Below are 20484 nucleotides of genomic sequence, written 5' to 3'. Positions count from 1 at the left end.
ATAGTTATTTATTTAAACTTAGTGTTCCCATACAGCACATTGACTTCGTTATGACATCCTAAAGTTGTCATCTTTAGGATTCTGTGACTTCCAGAAGAAGTCCTATATTTACCGCTAAATGTCCTACGGATGTCATCTGCGTGTTAGAATGTTCCACCTGCAGATATCTTAATGATGTCATAAATAGGACAGTTTCAGGATACCTTTAGAACGCTTTAGGATGGCATTAGGACATAATAAGACCTGTTTAGTAAGGATTTAGGTAACTTGTGGGATGCATGTTGGAAATGGTATGATAGTAATAGGAGGGTGTCTTATTTTGGAAATAAATTTCATCATTTTTATTAATTTTAGCAACTTAAATAAGGTTTTTCTTTTAAATTTACTGAATTAGAGGTCAGAAAAATGTTTTCTAAATGAAAAAAAAGGTGATAGTTTTTAATTTGTATACCACTCTATTTTTCCAGAAAAATGGGCTATTCCTCTATTTTTTTTTAGGAAAATTAGTAAAGGAAACGGGAGTAAAACAGTTAATAAACAAACGTATCTAAAGAAAAGAATAATGTATCATTTTAATACAAAAATATGCAAGATAATTGGATTTCACATTTCTATTGCTTGGAATAAAAACTTGGCCATTATTAAAAAGTCTAATTGAATGTACCCTTTGAACACCAAGGAAGGTTACAAATCTCCTAATTAGCGTTAGTTTTCTGTAAAGAATATTTCTTATTAAATTAAATTATGAGACTTATTGAATCTTTTATGTACATTGTAATTTATGATTGCTTCATTATTGCTCATATTGTTTAATGTAGTAGATATATTAAATATCTTATAATAAAATAATGAATAATTTTCATTTTAATGTTGCTCTAATACTGAGAACTTCGCATTAATATTTAAATTTCTCGTATGATCAATTGAAACCAGTTAATTGGCAAAATAATTCTCATTACATTCTTCTGCAAAATTTACTAAAAAACATTTTCTATTATAAATAGTTTAAATGAAGTTGTGACTATTTTATCAAAAACTCAAAATAAATGTTTATGGATCACATATTTTATTGTTTAGTTACTGTGTCAATGATGCAATTTAAAAAAACAAATAAAATTAGAAAATTATCTGTTTTTATATACAAACTAAAACAGCCGTTGCCATGTTTTGCTGAAGAATTGTTAGCTGAAGGCATACTTAAATCAGTATCTTGAAAATATTAAAAATAACTTGTTTTAAGGATTTATCTATTTTTTGCAGCATAAATTTAGTGTATGCAAATAAATAGGAGAATAGAAAAAAATAAACAATATTAGAATCACATAAGTGAAACTTTTATTTACATTATTATTTCCTTAATTTTTTTTACAGAATAAACTCTTCTTTCTTTAGCATGGCGCAACCAGCCTCTAATAATGCTTCCAACTTCATTTACTTTAGTGTATGTGAAAACACTGCAAACAGCTTCTAAAACATAACAAAAAGAAAATATAAACAAACCAGTAGGTATTTTCATGAATAAACATAAAATTATTTCAGAACCTATTTAAAAGGTATCTCAAACTAAATTAGTAGAAGCCCAGATTTCTGTTACTCTCAGGGAAAATATTATGGGGTAACCTTGTTAAGCTGCTTTTTCAATTGCCCATCATACGTAACTTAATACTCGTTCACAAAAAATAAAATGATTTGATACATGTTTGATTCATTGTTATAAGAATAATCTAGTAACAACAACTCTAATAATGATAAAGCTATTAGTACAAACACATGTAACAATGATCAGAATATTTTAAAGTGCAAGTCAAAAAAAGTGTTGGATAACTGAAGTATCGTATGATTACCATTCTACTATGACTGGAAAAGAAGATGGTGATACTAATAACAATATTATTTCAAACAACACACTCATAAATTATTCCAATGTTTGAAATTTATAAACTCTTTGAAAATTCATGGAATACTAAATTTATAGTATATTAAAAAGTTTGGCAACTTTAGCAACACAAATTTTAACTATATACTGTCAAACTGCAAATGGAATAATATATATATATATATATAAACAGAGATTAAATATTACCAATAATTGCACCTGACACTCTGTAACCAAAAAATCTTTTTTTTCATTATTGCCCATCCAGCTTTTGAGTTCAACAACATCATCAGGCATGATGTGACGAATAGCTCATCTTGTACGTTCTTTAAAATCAGTTCCATCAAGACTTTGCAATCTAGCAGACTATGAGAAAGAAAAAAAATTATACAAATAAAAATATTTTAAAAAAGCAAATTGACATGTAAATGATATAATTAATAAAAATTTATTTTAAAGAAAACAAAATTTCATTCTGAAAATAGTTTATCGTAAATCTGTCCTTGTAAAAGAACGAGCTCTTGGAGAATCAAAAAAAAGACAATACTAAAATTTAGCATACAATTTTTTTTTGTAAAAATACAAATATGTAAATACTAATTAAATGTTTCAACCACAATTATCAGTTAAAAATGTTAACAAAAATTTAATAATTGAGAAAATATGCAGATCAACTACAAGTAAGTTTTATATGCCTTTTAAAGCACTAAATATTTTATCTTAAGAGATCATTGTATATTTTTTAACCCCGTCAAAAAATACATATTATGAAACACAAGATACCTATCTAAAATATATCTATAAAAGTAAACTAAGAATTAAAATGTAAACACATATTTTTAAACCAGCTTCACAATGCAAGAGCTGAATAATGACAAATATATTTACAAGAACTTTTTAAAAGAAAATAAACTCCTTACAGATTCAATAACTTTTTTCAATACTTTTTAACTTTTTAATATTTTTTTAAAAAAAAGTATTTCTTGAAATACTAAGTAGTGAGCATGAAACTAAGCATTAAGCAGGAGAAATTCTAATAACAGCTTTTGAAACAATGACATTAAAATGAGAAAATGTAGACACTATTCTGTATAAAATTAGTTACACATATAGACATTTTGATCGCGTCCATATGATTCTTTTTTAAATAATAAACTTAACTAATATTAATATAAATATAATTTAAGAACTATTTTTAAAAAGATATGAATTACTGAGATAGTGAAAATAATGTTATTATCTTCAGCAGTTAAAATTGATAGCCTGATTAAATTTAATATAATAGTTAGATAACTTTGCAACTTTTTATTAATTTTAAGACAGATTGATTATGAACAATCATATAAGGAGAAAAATTGAATTCATTGCAGCAAATGCTGCAATTTACTCAGACTAGGACGAAAAAAAAAACCTGCAGCCCTTTTGCCTGGTTATTTACTTGGCTAAGTATCTCTAATTTTAAAAATCCCTATGGACCGCATTTTTTAAACAAGGGAAAGCTGCAAGCTCTATACGCCTATACTTCCAGGTTACTGTTTCGGGTGTATTTTAAAGCCATTTGGCTCACAACGCGATCATTGTGTTTTGAGAACTTGCAAGAGAACATTGTGACTCTTGCAAACGTGGTATTTGATTACTTATTACTTGTGTTTACAATGCTAAAGGTGCTAACACTAACGTAAGATGATGCACAGCTTGCAACAAGAACAAACAATAATAAACAAATTGAAAGAGGCCAAATCAGGATTGCCAAAAAAGGGAGTTATTCAAAATCTAGTAACCATGTCACCTTTTTCGCAATGCATCTCTAAAGAAATAAAACAAATTTTCACTTCTTACTCACCAGAATTACTTATCGTTATTATCTTATGAAATACAACAGATTTGGGCTTAAAAATTATATAATTTATTTCTTTTGTTAAAAACAAAATTATCAGTTTGAAAATATAGCCTAGCAGAATAAGCAGTAGCAAGTATTGAGTTGGAGATTGTTATTGTTTACATTTATATTGAAAACACCATTCATAGACAATTTATAGACAAAACTTTGTAAAAAATGGTAAAATAACAATATACTAAATAATGAAGATGAATAGCAACATTGAAATAATTTAAATGTCATTTCATTTGTAATTAGAAGAAATGATTAATTGCCAAATAACAAGTTGAACTTAAAGGAAGAAAACAAAAATAATAGAAAGAATGAGTTATCAGAACAGATAAAAATTTGCCTCACGAAATAATAAAAGTAAAACTTCCTCAATAATTATGAAAAAAATTAAATAAACCACGCATTTAAACATTTAGTAATGTATGTAAACATTGCAAACATGCATGTAAACATTGCAAATGAGATATTAAAGATAATGACGGGGTTCAAGTACACTTATAAATCAAATATATAAATAGATTATAAAAAAAAAGAAAGATATACAAAAAAGAAACTAATAAGATATTTGAGCTTATAAATACCTTATTGTTTAGATTTCACTAGCAGAATTGCTTTTGTCACTGGATAAAAGAAATAACATTAACGGCAAAGTTGAAGTTAACACGCATGCGCTGAACGATGATCCTATAAGACTCCTAAAACACTCCTTTGAAAGGCCTGTCATATTGCTGTCTATTTGTGACATCCTACGAAATTCTTTCTTCTGACATTTTACGGATATGACTGTTCCAGGAGTGTTCGGAATGTCTTTAGGACGAAATTTGCTGTATGGGGTTATTTATGAAGAAACCTATAATCTGTTCTCGGGAACATTTTCATGTGGAAGGCTTTCCTAGAGTTTAAGTGGGGACTCTAACAAAGATACCAAACAACCCCACAAGATTACTAACGTTTATAATTTATACTAGGAGGCTCCGCCCCCTGTTCGCTAACCCCCGAGAATTGCTACGCAATCCTATGTGGTTCACGCCGTGAACCATGGCTCGCTGCGCTCGCTCGCCAATGAACACAATGTTCTAGCACAAAGACATAGTATATTATCATCAAAGACATAGTATTGTACTTATGTAGAAGAATTCTATCAATGTTCTTATTGGCTTTTAAAACAGTATATTAGCTATTTAGATTGTACATGGTGAAAAAATCAAAACATTAGCTAAATGAGAAACATATTAGCAAAATAAATTATCAAATATTGCAGTTACTCACCTAAATTCAACTAAATGTGTATAATAAATTAGTTAATGCTAGAAATTTTGAAAGTTTTAGAAAAAAAATTATTATTTAAAAATATAAACTTTAAACCCTAACTTTTCCTTGTGAGATAACCCTCAAAAAGTCAAGAACACAAAAATTTGTTTTATCGCCAAATGAAATATTTTTTGGTGATCAGCATTATTGAAATCAATTTCTATATTAATTAACATTTGTGATAAAGTACATAACATTTTAGAATAAAATAAGGATGTTTTACATACAATAAATTAAAATGCATGGCTGTTTGCATTACCCGAGAAATACCACGTGGAGGTCGCCATGCTGCATTTCTAATCGGGGAGTTTTGATTTTGGCTGTTCCCCTTGCCTACTTCCAAAAGAAGTTTCAATTAAATTTTTTCCAAAAAACAGTTTTTTCTGCAAAGCTCTAAGAAATTAACACTAAGCATTTAGAATTTCTTTGAAAACAGATTTGGCATCTTGGAGCAATTACTGAAAGGCTGTCAAATGACTTAACTCTTGACAGGCCAACATAAAGTTGTCATGACTAAAAACTTGTTTAGTCAATACTAAACTGATTTTCTCAAAGCCTAATTAATTCCTAATTGAGTTTAAATTAAATATTATCATGTTTTTAGGGTATGAATCTGAATTGAACAACCTGATAATGCTCACTCTTGTTATTGTTTCCGTTTTAAAAAGCATTATATGTTGAGCCAGTTTAAATTAAATATTATCATGTTTTTAGGGCATGAATCTGAATTGAACAACCTGATAATGCTCACTCTGGTTATTGTTTCCGTTTTTAAAAGCGCTATATGTTGAGCCACCTCAAGTGACATTGGTAGCAGCAATCATTGGTCGATTTTCTAACGTTGCCATTCGGCGAGTTGTAATGAGGCTTTTTTTTGGTGCCATGTAAGAGAAATATATATATAGATATTTACTTTCTCGGCAGATGCGATAAAATCGAAAATTTGGTGAAGGATTTTTTACACTGGAAAGAAAGATATTTAACTCTATTCTCAAAATTACATAAAATTGAATTTTTCTAATCAAATCAGTATTGTTTATTCGATTACAGTAGATACAGTTTTCGGACGATGCGTCACATAACCAATTAGTATTGTGTCTAAATAATATAAGCCTGAAACAAACAATCGTTAATAAGTTTTATATGGGAAAAAAATAATCATAAAAAATTGTTAACATTTGCATTTGGCGAAAAATTTCGGAACATTTTTGATATTTGGCTAATAACTTGTAATCCTTAGCACGGGTCTTGTATGTATAATAATAATTTCTATGTCAATGTGTTCTCTGCCACAAAAATTTGGGAAACATTGGGATTGCAGAATAAAGAGTAAATTTAAATGGGATAGATAATTAAATAGAAATTTAAGCAGAACAGAGAAATTTAAATAGGATGGATAGTAAATTTTAATTGGAAACAGAGTGAATTGATAACATTTTATTCTTTAATTAATTTGTAATTATGTAATATGAATTTGGCAATCCTTTGAGGCTATTCTTGTGGGCAGTTGTCTCATCTCGCCATCCACTAAATATGGGAGGCGAGATATTGCATAGGATTCCAACTAATCTATACATAGGTCATGAAAATGGATAAAATATTTCTTTCAAAAAGTAAATTGTGAAAATATTTAATAATACGCCATTTATATATTATGCTTAACTTTTTCACTTTCATACATTTAATAAAACACTCAATGTAATTATATTTTTCGATTAAAAAAAAATTGTTTAACGTTAAGCTATTTTATTTATTTTTCTTACAACATATAACTAGAAAAATATTTTGCACTTATAAACATTACATCCCCCTTTTTTTAAATTACTATTTATAAATACACATATATGACAAGGGCTAAAAAATTTTGAGCTCTTTACAAGAAAGTGTCAGATTGTTGAAAAAGTTTTGGTTAGGAAATCAAGAGTACAAAAGTCTGCAGTTATATCCACTTAAAATACTGTAGAGCTAAAATAACAATTTAAATATTCAGTTATTGGTTAAAAAACTCTAATGTAACCTGTCTCTAGTTCTATGAAATTTTGTCCTTATCTTCCTGGTTTAAGAGTATTCTTAGATTGCCATTTTGTTTCTTTCAAAACATAAAAAATCATCAGAAAAAAGTATATAGAATAGTTCAATGTGCAAAAAAATTAGTCAATTTCAAAATCAATAAGTGTATGATTTTATAACTTTTTTTTTCTTATGTGGGAAATTTAATAAATATATTTTACTGTATTTCTAGAATTTTTCATAAATTTTAATAAAAGTGAAATTTGCTTTAAGGTTTTTCAACTTGTACCTATGATATGTATAAGTTACTTAGACCTCTTCAAACTATTAGCAAGATAGTAGAAACATTCATTTAAGATGCTTAGGATAATTTTAAAAAAAAAAAAAAAAAAAAAAAAAAAAAAAAAAAAAAAAAAAAAAAAAACATTTTTTAGCTATCTAATGGCATTAAAATAGCAGACTTAACTGAAGATATTTTAATTGTTAAAATATTTGTATGAAATGTAGCAAGACAAGACAGAAAAGAAAATATTTTGAATCAAATATTTATTACAACTATTATATTGCAGTGCACTGAAAAAACATGGACGAGAACAAATTTAGAGACAGCCTTAGCTGAAATTGTAAAAATAATCATTAATTTAAGTATGTGCAATACAATTATAATCAGATCTTATAAGGTAGTTAAATAACACATAGACACATGATTTTAACCATACATTTTGTAACGTATATGAAAAGAATTTTGATACTAAATATGAAATTAGGATTAAATAATCAAAGGTTGTTATGAGGAACATTTAATAACAGATATTTATTGTACAGCTTTATATGAGGCATATAAGTGGATATTTTACAGCAGCACATTGAAAAATATAAAGAAATGAAAAAAAGACTAGTTTTAAAGTAAATACTCTTTCTTAATAAATATTTTTTTGCTACCAGTAAAATTTTAAAATAGAAACTAATCACATTGTTAAATAACAATTTTTAGAAAGTTTAGATAATACTCTAGCATTAAAAAAAAATATCTAAAAACATAGATATAATAAAAGATAAATCTAATACTTCACTATTCCACAATAAATGCCAAACACTGACAGTGTCTCAAATGCAATGATAATTATATTTTTTTTTACGTATTCTAACCCGAACAGAAAATAAATAGCAATGACTGAAATATTTGGCTGAAAATACTGAGTTTTAAGCTTCAAAATCTAAACCAAGACCAAGTTTATGTCCTCCTTGATTAAAGCTTCTGCCATCTACCATTGCTGATAATGTTAGCTGAATACCTAAAATTTAAAAAGAAAAAAAAAATCTATATTTTAAAAAATAATAGATTAGTTTTAACATCTCTTTAGAGAACATTATGGTATATTATAACTGAGTTGCAATGCTACATTTAAAATTAAAAATATAAAATTCTTTCTTCTAAAAGAGAGCTTTTCATCGTAAAATCAAATTTTTTTAAGAACAATATGAAAATTATTTGATACAGTAGAATCTCCTGTTTTTTAAAGGACAATTCATTACAAACGACAGATATGGGAAAACGACGAATGCGGGTCAACATAAAACATCGACCAATGACATAAAGCAAAAATTCTGACCATTCAAAAGGATGAATAAAATATATTTACTTATTTAATATCTTTGCAAATTTTAATTTGAACACAATCTTTTCTTCTTAGCGGAAGTAAGTTTTCAACATTTGTAACAGATTGCAGTTCATTTCTTGTAAGTTCATATGAATTCTGAAAGCCTTTTTTCCTTAAGAAATTCTCATTTTCTTCTTCATTATTAGCATCAAGAGCTATAGGACAATACACATGAGAAGTAGGCCAGGATAGCCAGGTAGGTAGGGCACTGGCCCATGTCAGAGAGTTCGATACCAGGCCAGCCGAAGTAGTAAATGGTGACTGATGTATGTTGAATCTGACAAGTCGCAAAGTCCTCCAGGTTCACATAACAAATCAATACCTCTGGGTACTGATCCAGGAGTTCCCTTGTGTTCTGGATTGGTTCAAAATTAAAAGGCTACGAAGTTGAACATTACTAGTTGTAAACCCAAAATTGGGTCGGCTGTTCAGTGACAGATATAAAATACGCATGGGAAAACGAAAAATGCAGCAAGTATGAATTGAGTTCAACTGTATGTAAATTTTCTTTTTCAAAAATAAAAAAAAAATCTACATATTTTTTTTTTATAACTCAAAATCAGCCCAGCTCCATTCTATTTTTGAAATGTCAAGAGTTGAAATATGGACAAGCGCATATGCAAACATCACAGTAATATTACAAATTCATGTATTAAAAAATGAGCACAGCAGGGAAAAAATTAACCCTTAAACCATTTAGCTTCTGAGCAAAGTTGCACAGAATTTCCTATGTCAAACAACATGGGAAAAATAGATTTTTGATGCTAGATAAACTGCAGATTAAAGTCTTCAAATTTAAAACAGTTGCTACTCCATATATTAAAAAATATTGACTTATTAAAGTACTACAACTTTTTACACTAATGATTCTTTTTCAAAAACTTCATATTTTAATTTAACGGATAAAATATTAAAGAACTATACTTCTAATTTAAATGAAAATATGTTGCAAGGTTTTTTTTGCTCTGTTTTTAAAATGTAAAGCTTAACAAAACACACATACAAAAGAAAAACATACAGAAAGGCAGAATTAATATTTACACAAAATAAAACTTTCTGTTGGGAGTTTTATTGATTTCCATTAAAGAAAAAAAAGGGAGATTTACTAATTTTAATATTTAATTAAAACGAAAGTAACTGTAACAAATTAAGATGTCCTTACAAATAGAATTATAAAAATCAATATAAATCATTAAAAGAATGAAATTTTCAGAAACTAAGCAAATGAGGAATATTTTTAATATTTCAATATAATCATTCCTGTTTTAGAGTTATTCATGTCTCAAGAATTTGATTGTCTCTTTTCTTAAAATCTACTTGCAATGCATTTGGTTTTTATAAAGATATTATTTTATTTAGACAAAAAGAAAAATATTTTTAGGAATTCCCCTCATTGAACAGTTTTTCAGTTAGATTTTCACAAGCTAAGATATCACTATAATGAAAAGCTTTTTTTAAGGTGTATAGCCCGACTTTTCAACAAAAAATAGGCTTCTTTTAAGCACTATTTTAGTACTCAAAAAATATTTTTACTCACTTTTGACAACAAAACAACGAAAAAAAAAATCATTATCAGAAAATGCGCAGTAATAAAAATTATCTTTTCCTATTGCTTTAAGTTCATTATTTATTTACATAAAATCAACAAAATGCAAAAACATTTTCAAAAACTTATTCTTATAATGCTTTATTTGTAATTTATGACAACAATCAACAGAGCAAAGAAAAAATGTCATTTTGAAAGATAGAAAATTAAACACTTTTTACTAACTCCAAATGAAAAAAGCACCGTCAAGGGCTTTTAAAAAACGTAAATAAAAAATAAGCACATTGAAATAATTTTTTAAAAATGCTACATACCCTGTTATTGGATTCTAAAATAGTTATGCTTGCATTTTCTACCCCCCCATACCATATTCGTAATTTTTTTAGTTCTTTTGCTTTAATGAAGAAACATACCTTCTCATTATCTTTTATTTGTACCAGTTCTACAAACTATATACCTGAAGTCGGATTTGATTTTAGAAGCTAATTTGTACATTCCTTACTAATCTATAAACCAATAAAAATGCCCTATTTTCAAACACAGTTTAATTGCTGATATGGAATTAAAAATATCAGATCATTGGTAAATAATGTTTTTCAATTTTATTGCATATGTATTACCATGCTTATTTTGACTTACCATTTCATAAAACCTTAAGAAGTATTTTTAAAATGTTTTGTTTATAAAGTTTTAAAAGTACTTTCTAAGGTTTGTAGGGAATTTCGTATTGTACAGCAGTGTTCCCCAACCCCCGGTCCGGTACCGGTCCGTGGATCAAATTGTACTGGGCCGCCCATTTCATTGAAACTGAATTTAAATTCCTAGGCTTATACCCCCAAATTAAAAATATCTGTGTTCCATTTAAAATTTTATTTATTTAAAGAAAGGGGCCCCCGAAGGTAGTGACATAAATTTTTTAATGTTTGTAATGTATCATTGTCTCCGATTACCCGCAGAATGGAAACGTCTCATTGCAACGAAACAAGCTTAGGGTTCTCATTGATTTTACGTTCTAGTAAGTTAAAATGTTAAATCACTTTATATTTATTTTTTCTGTAATTATTTTATTTTGAAGCCATGTTTAAATACAATTAAATAAAATTTAATAAATCAAAATAATCTAAAATAAAAGCAATCAACGCCCCCCCCCCCACCCCAGTGGGTCGCGGTAAAATTATCAAACTTTGACAGGTCCGCGGTGATAAAAAGGTTGGGGAACACTGGATAAATCAAGGAATAGGATTAAATCAAGATAGAAAAAAAAGATGATTTTTTTTTAAAAATCAGGGTTGGCACGATTTAAATTATGATTAAAATAAACTGTGACTTTTTTTTTTTTAAAGAAAACCATATTAACTCAAAACAGAGTTTTTTTCAATAATTTAAATCTAAAATATTTTTTATACAATGCAATACATTCTTTAGGGTGCAATTTTTTTAAAGGTCTGTTTTCATTGATAATGTAGGCTTAATAAAAAAAAAGTAGTTAAAAATGTTACTAAATAAGTTAAGATTGGCATGAAATTTTTAAATTATAATTTTTCATCAGCTTTCAAGTAAAATAATGTGTTAGCAATTAATATCTTTCAACTATACCTATTACGTTTTATGTTTATTTAAAGTTAGTGTATATCAATAATGAAGAGATACATTCGATTCGGTGTGACTTAAAATAATTTTATATTTTAGTTAAGTTTTCCGAATCAAAGTAAATCACTCTTCATATGATATAGAATTAATAAATTGTTTATCTGTTTTTAAAATTCGTTAGAACATTGAAAAAACAACAATGATTTTTAGTAATCTGTGTTATAATTAAAATAACAATTTCAACCATTTTTGTTAGAAATAATTGTTTTAGCTATTATATTGTTTTTGAATAATAAGTATTGATTAATACATTTTGTTAGATGCTTTGGTTGATAAATGTTTAAAAAAAAAAAAAAAATTCTGATTTAATCAATCTGATTTGATCTGATTAAAAATCTGATTTGATTTGATAAATATCTTATTTAAAATCATGGTTTATATCAATGAAGTTGGAAATAAAATATGTAAAAAAATAGTCAATACCTTGTCTTAATCGATGAGATAGGCCTAATCCAATCTGGCTGGAGTTATTCACCTTTGCCTAGGGGAAAAAAATGATGTTAGCTTACACAAACTTTAATCATACTATATGGTCAAGTTTGTACAAATACATCCCTGATGAGAAAAGTTAGGTTGAAAACCATATGAAAAACATTTTTATATTCCAACATCATTTCAGCTTGTATTCAACAATTTGAAAATTAATAAATAAAACTGTGCTTTATTACCAGCTAAATACTTTGTGAATCAAAATTTTAAAACTTTAAAATTAAGAATAATATTATAGTAAATAAAATATATTATATAATGAATCAAAACCATAAATATAATGGATTGAAATTTTGATAATAATTTTTCCCATATTACAAGAATTTAGTCAACAAATAAAAATGTAACATAATACTGTAATACTTTATGAATAATCACAAATAATAAAAAATATTTACTATACAAAATTAGAGAAAAGAAATGGATGCAAGATCGATAGTGAAACAGAAAATTTTACGAAAGAGTTAAGCATGAAAAATGATGCCAAGCTGTAAAATAGAACTAATGATTGTTAATTTCGAACTATAGTCAAAGCACACCTAACCTGAATCATGAATAAAAATAGATAATCAAAAGTTAATGATGGAATAATATACCAGCAAAGCTTATTTATAACTTAAGGAAGAACAACAAAACTAAATGTTGAAGAGTTAAGTAATTAGCTATAATTAGCTAAATAGATCTTAATTTACATCAAAGAAAGAAAAAAGAAATCAAAGGTTAAATTTAAAAGGAATAAATATTTTTGCTTAAAAACAACAGTAGTCATTAACATGTATATATTTATTGAACTACAAATTTAAAAATTAAGTAGCAAAAGACATGGGATATACAATCGTAGCTTTCTCTTTAAGGATGAAATGAAACCTAAAAAATTGTATTAAGTAATTAGAGAATTTTTAAATTCTTCCTGTCTCTCCTTTAAATACCCTTTTCTGTAGCACTAATTCTTGTTTATAAGAAAATTTGAATTCAAGAATACTAATCTCTTTTAAATGTAAAACCAATAAAGCACAGAAAAATAATCTAAATTTATAAACATACCCTTAAAGAAGTGTCTTTATCAATGCTGTAAACACATCCTAGACCAAAGGAAGTGGCATTATTGCCAGATGACCAAGCTAGCTGAACTCCAGTTTCTAGATTTTCATTTACTTTTTGGTAAACTGATCCACCAAACTCTTGCCCATCATTTCTATGAATAATTAAAAAAAAAATTTTTTTATAATAAATATAGTATATGACACTGCATTTCAAAATAAAAAAATTAGAAATTTTTACATTAGTAAATTATAAAAAAAAAGAAACAATATCCTCCATCCCAAAAAAAATTCAAATGAAATAAATAATTTTCCAGAGCATATTTTAATAATAAGCATTCATAATACCTGTAAAGTTCTGTTAAAATATTGCGTATCAATACATATGAAAGATCTTCTCTAAATGTAATTTCTTAACACTCTTTACAGGGTTCCCACTCAACTTCAGAAAAAAGAAAGAAAGAAAAAAAAATCCCTGATTTTTTTAGGTATATTAAGCAAATTTCAATGGAAATCCAGACCATATTTATTCGGTACTCAGCAATTTTTCATCAAAAATTTTTATTCTTAATACTTAAATGCCAAATACTATATTACGTTAGCGAAATAAATATATATAATTAAATGAGCATGGCAGTTTCACTAAAAAGGGACAAATAATTGTAACAGATGTTAGAATTATTCAATTCAAATCTCATTAACTGATTACGGCTGCTGACAACTCTTAGATTGGTTATTTTTCCAGGTATCATATAGGAATTTTTTAAGTTTTCGTTAAAAAAAAATTCAATATTCCCTGGATTTTATTAAATAAAATTTAATAGAATCCTAAAATATCCTCCCATTCTCCCTGACCTGTGGGTTTTTACTGAGAATTTGAATGTTTAATGAAAGCTTGTAAGTAAAATAATTGTAAATAACAGATGATTAAAATATGCTTAGTAAATTTATCTTTATACAAAATGTCTATCATTGAAATTTTTTTTAAAATCTAGAAGCTATAAAAAATATTAACCTTTTGGGAGTGAAAGGGAGTTTAAAAAAAAAGAGAGAGAAAATCTTTTTAAAATGTAGAAGGGACAGTATCTACTTTTGAGAGTTTTAAAAACTACAAGGATAATTTAATATATTTCAAATGTCTAAAATAAAGACAAAAAAATGATATGAACAGTCAAATTATCTTTGGCAACAAAAGAACATTAGATTATTAAATTTCATCCTGCCAAATTTAATTTATTTAAATGGTCAACACATAGACAGGTGGTTAGATTTCTTTTGCATTAGCAAATATAAAAATATTTTTGGTATTTGAGATTAAGTGTTCAACTTAACGAGTTAAATGGGTTTCAGAGTTGGGTTAAAAATAAATCTTTTTGATGTTTTTAGATTTAATAAACCAGTAAATTCTGATTTAGACTAAACTACATTGGTTATACCCTTAAAATAAAATTTAAAAAAAAATATATATAAATATTTTCTGAATAAACGTATCGTGAAATTTTGCATACGTAATGAGAAAGATTTTAAAAGTGAAGATTCAAATCAAATCAATTATACTACTAAGACTGATGTGAAAACAAAAACCTTCTTTGCACAAGATGAAAATGGAAGATGGCAAACTTTCCAAGCATTATTTAAAAATTATCTACTATCTATTAACTACTAAGACTGATGTGAAAACAAAAACCTTCTTTGCACAAGATGAAAATGGAAGATGGCAAACTTTCCAAGCATTATTTAAAAATTAATCTAGCATGTTTTGTAGGTTATAAGAAGATCTGTCATCTATCAAAACGTTAGATCAGGGGGGAGACTATTATTTTTTACTAGTTATATACACTATTTATTATAACTACAGTTGGCACACGAAAAAGAGGCAGGCCAAATTTGAGATGGATTGATGGCCTAGAGAAAGACCTTTTAATCTTAAAAACTAAAAATTGGAAAACACTAGCAAAAAAAAAGTTGGTCTGTAAAAAACTTCTTGAGAAGGCCCACCCTGGGCTGTCGAGCTATTGATGATGATTTATTATAACTCATTCAAATGACAGGGTTGCCTCTCAAATCTGGAAAAAAAGTTCCCTGTATATATTATATAAAATTTATTAAGAGGAAACAAAATCACTGCACAAATGTGTGAGCTATATTAGGATAATTAATGCTAGTTTTAATAACTGAAAAAATTTAAAGAAATAAAAAACAGTTCAACATACATAAAATAAATAGCATAGTTGAACTATCTTTAAATAATCCATAATTTGCACTTTGAGAGGTCAATATTTTGTAAAAGAAGAAAATAAAAATTCCCTGTATTTTCCCAGTTTATAAGGAAAATTCAAAACTCCCTATTATTTTAGATGATTTGTTAATTCCCTGTATTTTCTAGGTTTTCCCTATTCCTCCTGTGGAATGGCAACCTTGAATGAATTAAATTCTGCATACATTAAATTAATTTCCGCATACTTTTAAATATTCAAATAAAACAAATTGTAGGGACCAATAAAAGTTATATAACTAGTCAACTGTAACACAAAACAATTTATGTGAAACAAATCAGAATGTTTTTCCACCATTAGGGGTGCTATTTAAATAAATAAGAAAAGAAAAAAAAAAGATATTATAGCTTCAATGTTCAACTCACACGTTAGTATGTAGAACAAAGTCATCTGTGGCATATCCAACAGCAAAGGTATTTCTCAATATATTTCCTTTGCAGGCATTAACTGAAGCTTGACCTCCAACAAGCCAACCACGAAGGCTAAAATATAAAAAGTAATACAACATTAACATTATATTAATAAAAAACATCAAACTGTATAGATTAATATTTAAAACATTCATATTAAATGGATACAATTTAACTCTGTACCAGAAACCCTCCAGCACAGCAGATTATCAGAATCTGCAGATTTTTCTTCATTTCCCATCATTTTTTAAAAAAAGAGAAAACTTATAGACTCCTTTTTAAAACATTTCTAAATTTGTTTCAAATCAAAATTATAAAGCTGGGTTAAGAGAATACAACAAAGAACAAAAAGTAAAGAAAACTTTTTTTAGTATCTTCCTTGTTTAATCAAATTAAGCTTAAGTGTCAAAGTTTTAATGCATGTTTAAAAATCCTTGTAAATTTTACTATTTGTCTGTTAGACTGAGCTGAATTCTTATAATAATACTATCTGACTAATTTGAATTCAACAATACAGCTATGCAAATTAACTACAAATTTTGCTACTGGGGATGCCAAATTAGCAAATCATGTCAAAATCTAAGATAGTGACTATGCCTTTTGTAACAGCTATATTTTAAGAGATAGACCCCTTTAAGGAGTCAGCAAAGTGTGAATTAAAATATTGAACTATTACCTATTCAATGAATATTGGCAATTAAAATAGATAATGGCTGATCCTTTTTTGAGAAAATAGATGTTCTAAAAAGATGTTTGGGAGATTTTCTTTTATTATTTTTCTTTTCATTAGCAGTATAATCTAATGCAATAAACCTACCACCACTTATAAAAAATAGACACGCCTTTAATTCCCAATTTTTTTTTTGCTTTGCTTAGAATTTGTTGCATGACACATACAAGTTTAAATGAGGAGTAAGAGGACAAACAAGTAACAAGACAAACAAAATTACGAACTTAGATTCAATTTAGCAAAAGAAATAAAAATTACAGCATTTTAGTCATAGAAATGACTTAAATGATGATAGTTTATGTTTAAACAACAAAACCTTTGGCAAATTATTATTTATCCAAAAATTCCTCAAAAAGAATTCTGATATTATAATGAAATAAAATGCATGCAATATTGAATGTATTAAGAAAGTTTATTGATTTTGTGCATCTAACTTCTTCATATTGTTACACTTAATGATTGATAAAATAATATGGCTTGGATGTGTCATTAAGATAATTAATTGCATATTCTTACAGTAATACATGCTTGCCAATTTTTATGAATTTTATGAGCAATATTTTCAAGTGGTAGCCGAAATTTATGCTCTAATATATTACTCTGAGTTTGAAAAACTTAATTTATAATTATATTATATTAATCCACCACAACATAAATAATTTAAAAAGCATGCATAAAAACTCTGAAATTTATGCCTTATTTATGAAAAAGTCTTGACAAAATTTAAAAACAAATTGCTAACATGCTTTCCAACAGCGACGCTGACTATTCTTTAGCAAATATCACAAAAGTTGGCAGCCATGGTAATAGAAGTTTAAATAAATATAAATAACTATTAAAAAAGAACAATAAATTACATAAAAAGACAGGAAGAGATTATTTTCTAATAGAAACAAAGGTTTTTTGTTTACATATTTGAGACTTAAATAAATGCCAAGGTATAAATTGTTAATACAGTTAAAAATTCATTCACTCAAATGTAAAAGTTCATCACTAACGAATTAAAATTAATGGAATATTAATTATTCATATTATCTCTTATGGTAACAATTTTAATATAGATAGAGAAAAAAAAAAGGAACATAAAAAGATCTTGAAAATATGACTGAAAACTAGTGATAAGTCAATATTTAAAAAAAGTGGGAAAACAATTGCTTACTTACGATTTTTTTCCTCTAAATTCTGGTTCAATTTCATCAGTTTCAGGCAACAGATTTATCAGCAAATGGTTATTTGATTTAATATTGCATTACTGATCGATTTAACATTGTAATAACTCATATGTTATTCTTGTTACAGTAATTTTCTTTTATGCAAATTAATAGAGTATTGCAAATATCAAAAGGAAAATTAATTTCAATTAAGAAATTAATTTCAAGTTCCCTTAATATTAATTTCAAGTTAACATTTTACAATATGCTTAGGTGTCACAGGTAAGCAATAATATAAAGTAAACTTAGTTATACCATAATCACCGATTACGAAAAGTCAAAATAATTAATATTAGGGTGTCCAGTGAGAAGGCATTTTCAAATTCCCTGACTTTTACCTATAAATCCAAGATTTTCCATCTATTTCGTAGATATTTAATATCGAATTTTATTAAAAAATAAAAAAATACTTTATCATTTAAAATATGTAATTCAATCAGAGTAAAATAAAATATTAATGGGCAGATTAATATTATATAATAAACACTATATATTTGAAAATAAGGCAGGTTCCATTCTAGACCTTAAAAAGGGCAAGGTACTAGAAATACAAAAGAGCATTATATCTCCCTTAAAATGAGCATCAATCACAAAAATCTGCATCGCTTTAAAAAAAATAAATAAATATTTAAAGTTTTTATTTTTATCATTAAAAAAAATCTTACTTTTGAAGAGATAGTTTAACTTAATAATTCTGTGGTTAAATTAGCATATTCCATAAAATGGTATTCAAATTATTATTTTTAAAACTAACGTCCTAATTACGTTAAAAAAATATTGAGATTTTAAATACGATGTTAAAATGGTTGAAAAATTATAATTTAACACGGATTTGAGATAGAATTGTCACAAATTGAGTGTGGAAGAAATAGATAACTAAGTTTGCTAACTTTGTATTAAAAATATCGGAATTGAAATGCGTTAAAAAGTGATAATTTGAGTTGAATCGTAAGTTGGAGAGAGCTAAAAAAATTATAAATAACAACTGAAAAATGATGTGAAGTTCGCCAGGGGAAAAAAGTAGCATGTGTTAAAAAAGTGATAACTCAATGTCCGATAATTCCCGCTTTTCCCTATCGCTGGACACACAGAGAAAATATAGATTAATTATAAGTTTTTAGGTGTCACAATACATGAAATAGTTTCTTCTTCACCTAGGGCACTATTCAATTTTTTAATATCTCTTGATATAAACAAATCTATGCTAACATTAAGTAAATCAAAAATAAATACAGAAAAATAATAAAAATAGTAAAGAAAAGATCAAATTAAAACAAACCCCATCACAGCTGCAACATGCCACACAGGAGTTTTCATATCAACATCCAAATCTACATTAAGGTTAAGGTTTTCAAGTTTTGCAGCACTTTTAACAGTTGCAGACTTCTTCCTGAAAAAATAAAACATTCATTTAGAGGATATACTTTTTTCAAGGTCTACAAATCAGAATATTTTCAAACTAATGTAAAATAAATAAATAAAAAACACAAATACTTGAAAGCTCTCTTGCATTTTAAGCAAAATTTTAATTAAAACTGTTAAGGTTAGTTCAAACTACAACTTTTTATGTTTTGTTATCTTTATTTTTTTGTACTAAAAAATGGCTGAAGGTGGACTACTTTTGAATATAATAATGCTTCCCATGATAATTTAAAATGAATAGATTATATTCCTATACTATAGGGTTGCTTAGAAATTAATTTAGTTTTTTTCCAACACAGAACTTTCCCAGCTAAGTTTAAGCTGCAAGATCATAATATATTTTTAAAGCAGATATCATGGCTTGTTCATGAAAGAACTTGAACAAATCTACACATTAGTTTATGGTTGGTGCTTTTTTAAATATGGAGAGTTAAATGCTGAATTTTCAACATATTTTACTGTTCCTTATTGAAAAGGTAAAAATGCTGTTCAGAAAAAATGTATCCCATGTGTCTGGAAAATATGTATTGACAGAACATCAGAGCCAAAACTGTTTTCCAAAATCTCTATCCGGTCATGAAGATGCACCTAAGGCCAGTTAAAGCTGATAAAGAAACAATAAAGAGATATAGAGATTGCTTAGGTTCTTAGTAAAAGAAAGTTAGGCCGTCACATTGACACATGTAACTCGCTTTTCAAACATCCAGAAAATTATCCTTTTTTGAGGTGCATTAAACACTGGAAGCAAGAAATGGTTTGTCCAGAATATTTGTTTTGGTCTCTACATAATTTTTAGACTAGAGGTGCACAACCTTTTTGAATAAAAGGCCACTTGCAGACATTCTTGCTGGAAGATGAAATTATGAATGCTGTAAAAAAAAAATTTCTGATATTTTTTTTTTCCTTGTATAATTTTTTAAAAAATTTTTTGTACATAGAAGATCATCATTTTTGTGCACAA

The 20484-nt window shown here is 26.9% G+C and overlaps 1 protein-coding gene and 1 long non-coding RNA gene across 5 annotated transcripts in view; both read right to left on the bottom strand.

Moving 5' to 3' along the window:
- Window positions 1–1312: 1312 nt before the first annotated feature.
- Window positions 1313–2222, bottom strand: LOC147816272 (uncharacterized). The gene is made up of 2 exons (XR_015432493.1): window positions 2084–2222; window positions 1313–1467 (listed from the first exon to the last, which is right to left on the bottom strand). It is a non-coding gene; the product is annotated as an uncharacterized LOC147816272 (long non-coding RNA).
- A 5397-nt stretch (window positions 2223–7619) lies between these two features.
- The window catches only part of LOC107436788 (non-selective voltage-gated ion channel VDAC2), a 19105-nt gene continuing 6240 nt past the window's right edge, over window positions 7620–20484 (bottom strand). For all 4 annotated transcript variants that reach the window (XM_043049101.3, XM_087159038.1, XM_087159045.1 and 1 more), the window contains exons 5-9: window positions 19381–19491; window positions 16116–16232; window positions 13479–13629; window positions 12369–12426; window positions 7620–8383 (exon numbers count right to left, since the gene is read on the bottom strand). In XM_043049101.3, the coding sequence (XP_042905035.1) occupies window positions 8292–8383; window positions 12369–12426; window positions 13479–13629; window positions 16116–16232; window positions 19381–19491 (529 nt within the window). In that variant the 3' untranslated portion in view covers window positions 7620–8291. The remainder of the gene's footprint in view (window positions 8384–12368; window positions 12427–13478; window positions 13630–16115; window positions 16233–19380; window positions 19492–20484) is intronic.

The sequence above is a fragment of the Parasteatoda tepidariorum genome, chromosome 1 (assembly GCF_982258835.1).
Source record: "Parasteatoda tepidariorum strain Cologne lab strain chromosome 1, Ptep-v5.0, whole genome shotgun sequence".
In the NCBI taxonomy this organism is placed as follows: Eukaryota; Metazoa; Arthropoda; class Arachnida; order Araneae; family Theridiidae; genus Parasteatoda; species Parasteatoda tepidariorum.
Note: the sequence above shows the minus strand (reverse complement) of the source record. Positions and strands in the feature narration are given on the sequence as shown.